This window comes from Pteropus alecto, unplaced genomic scaffold (genome assembly GCF_000325575.1).
Source record: "Pteropus alecto unplaced genomic scaffold, ASM32557v1 scaffold326, whole genome shotgun sequence".
NCBI classification, from domain to species: domain Eukaryota; kingdom Metazoa; phylum Chordata; class Mammalia; order Chiroptera; family Pteropodidae; genus Pteropus; species Pteropus alecto.
Genome location: NW_006438873.1, coordinates 1,557,867 through 1,560,797, shown reverse-complemented (window position 1 = coordinate 1,560,797; position 2,931 = coordinate 1,557,867). Strand labels below are relative to the sequence as shown.

At 38.7% G+C, this 2,931-nt stretch overlaps 1 protein-coding gene across 1 annotated transcript in view; it reads left to right on the top strand.

The window, feature by feature from the left end:
* Positions 1 to 2,931, top strand: part of NLRP2 (NLR family pyrin domain containing 2) — a 20,233-nt gene that overhangs the window by 6,692 nt on the left and 10,610 nt on the right. The window contains exon 4 of the mRNA XM_006915985.1: positions 1,582 to 1,752. Coding sequence (XP_006916047.1) covers positions 1,582 to 1,752 — 171 coding nt within the window. The remainder of the gene's footprint in view (positions 1 to 1,581; positions 1,753 to 2,931) is intronic.

The window sequence follows — 2,931 nt, the reverse complement described above, 5'->3', positions numbered from 1 at the left end:
CTCTCTCTCTCTCTCTCTCTCTCTCCCCCTCCCCCACCCCATCTAAGATCCCAAATCAAAATAATCTCTATTTTTCTCCTTGTTTCTTTTTAACCTTGGTGTTGAATGGTGATTAATTAATCTTGGTTTGGTTGCATGGTCTGAGAAGAAGGAGAAGGAACTGAATGTCTTTAGATTTGATTATAATTCTGGTCTGTAATGCAAACTCAAGTTTTCGTGAAAGTTTCTTTCATATGCTTTTTGCCACTTCCCCTATCCATCACAGCAGGCCCAGAGTACTGCTGGTCTCTAACTCCCAAGGTAGTGTTAAATCACCAGATGTTTTCTGATTAAATCACTTCTTTCCATAGCAGGGTCATAGGAGGGGGTACTCTACTTATTGGCTTAATTATTTTATCTTGATAAGATAGCTGCTGACACTAAATCCTACACAGTCTTTTAACTTTTTCCCCCAGAATATATTAATCATACTCTTTGAAAAGTCACAAATTCTATGCAGAAACCAACTTTTCCTCCTGTTGCCTAAAGATTTATAATAAGGCCATTTATGTTGGATGTGTCTTTCAAGGCAGGCACCACTAGTAAAACTAATGGTATAACCTGGTCATAAAACAGCCAGGGGCACTAGAGCTGAGAAAATCTAAGTTCTGTATGATTTCTCTTTTATTTTCCTACATTAAATCATAAATGTCTACTCTGCGTAGTATTGCTGTTCAGTCAAGTCTACTAATGAAGCTTTTGCCTTCAAAGACTCTTCATTTCTCCTCCATTATCTCCAGACACCATAACTACTACTTCAGAATAGTATATTACATTTTGTTCTCTATTATATTTAATAATATCTTTTATTCTTTGCACATTTTTACCTTTGTTTTTTCTCCATGAAAACCTTCAGATAGTAGACTATTTCTTAGCTTTCATGGTATCTATCCCCTTGTCGGTTACTAAAAATATTTTAACTTTTGGACACATCATGGTTTCAAGTGCCCTCACCATTTTCCTAAAAATCAAAATTTTTTTTATGATTACAAAGTTCCCCTATGTAAATAGAAAAGTTAAGCAATATTGAAAAAGATAAGGAAACCACATCACTCACACAAATCCTACCACCAGGAAGTAACCACCAGAGCAAAATAAACATACCTTGAGAAGTCTGTGTATTATGATGAATATGTAACCACTTAAAGACTATTTTCTCAAGTTTTTATAGACATTTTAGGTCAGCAAATATAGTTGTAAATTAGCTTAAGTATATTGTGTATATGGACATATGATCATAGAGTCTAATATCCTCTATTGATATGTACATCACCCTCAATCTTCTATCAAAGATACGGTAATAATTTTGACTTATTCTAACATTCTAACAGATGCTGTGCAAGAAGCTTATGAAGGTCTTTCTCCAGTGATATGTTGTAGGCAATGAGTTATCTGATAGTGAAGCTAAATGATTCAGTCATCCAACTTTTTATTAAGGGTGTATGCCCAGAACAATCCTAAATACCTTCACAAGAATGTACAAATGTTAGTTTTCTCTCCAGCAGTGTTTAGTAAATTCCTTCCCTTGTCTCTTCCCTGTAGGTCCAAAAATGACCAACACATGCTTCCTTTCTGGGTGGACCTTTGTTCCATGTTTGGCTCAAACAAGAATCTGATGTTTCTAGACATCAGTCAGAGCTTCCTCAGTACCTCATCGGTGAGGATTCTTCATGAAAAAATAGCCTCTGCTACCCATAATCTCCAGAAAGTGGTGTAAGTAGAAGCCAACTCCAAGATTAAAACCCCCAAGCTTATCAGAACAATATTTGAATTCTCGTCCCAGACCCCAACTAGGTACTCAAGACACAGGAATTGAGTGGATCCAGTCCTTAAATTTGTCTACTGAGAGAATCATATAATTTTTCCAAATTTTTATTGCAGTGAAATATACGTAACGTAAAACGCCTTCTTCATCATCGCTGAGAGTGCAGTTCTGTGGCATTGAGCACATTCACACTGCTGTGTGACCATCCCCACTGTCCATCTCCAGGACTTTTTCATTTTCCCATTCTGAAACTCCATCCGCATTAAACACTAACTCCCACGACCCCTTCACCACAGCCACCAACAACCACCATTCTACTTTTTTTATTAAGTAATTTTAATACAATGTGAATTGTGGTTTGGATGTCCAGGGAACACGGAGAGAAACCTGAAGATCCTGGGAGCAGTCTTAGTCCCATTGTGCCAATAGTGCTGTGTGTAGAGCAACGTTTCTCAGCCTCCGCTGACGCTTAGGCTGGATGTTTCCTTTTGGCAGTGGGGACGCTGTCCTGTGCACTGTAGGATGTTTAGCAGCATTCCCGGCCTCTGCTTTCCAGATGCCAACAATACCCATACACCCAAAGTTGCCAAGTGTCCCCAGCGGGGTACAATATCAACCCTGACTGAGAACCACTGATATAGAGACATGGTATCAAGGTGCTGAAACAGGCCTGAGCATTCAAATTCACTTGAGCTGAATATGATCAAAAAATATATGTAGTTGAATAAAGTTAGAAAGAAAGGATGAGGCTGGAAAAGGTAATTATGTAATTTAAATACTTGTATTCAGAACAGAGCATGCCTTTATCCATGTAAGACATTGTTTCAGAGCCTTTCTGGACCTAAGTTTCATTTTTGTGTAGCTAGTGTGCTGGGAAAGTCTGCAAGCTTAAATTTGTTAAATTTAGGCATGCGGTGAGTGGGGGAAGGCATGGAGGGGACTTGGGGAAGGGGAATAAACACGACATAGCCAGCTAAGGGAGCTTTGATATCAAGAAGACCTTTTCAAGCCACAGGTGTCCCCTCTGGTATTTTTCTTTCTCAGTGTAGAGAAATAACAGCCCTGGCCCAATGAGGGTTACGTCAGCCAGGTGATCCTGATTATAACACAAGAACATTTCTTGAAGT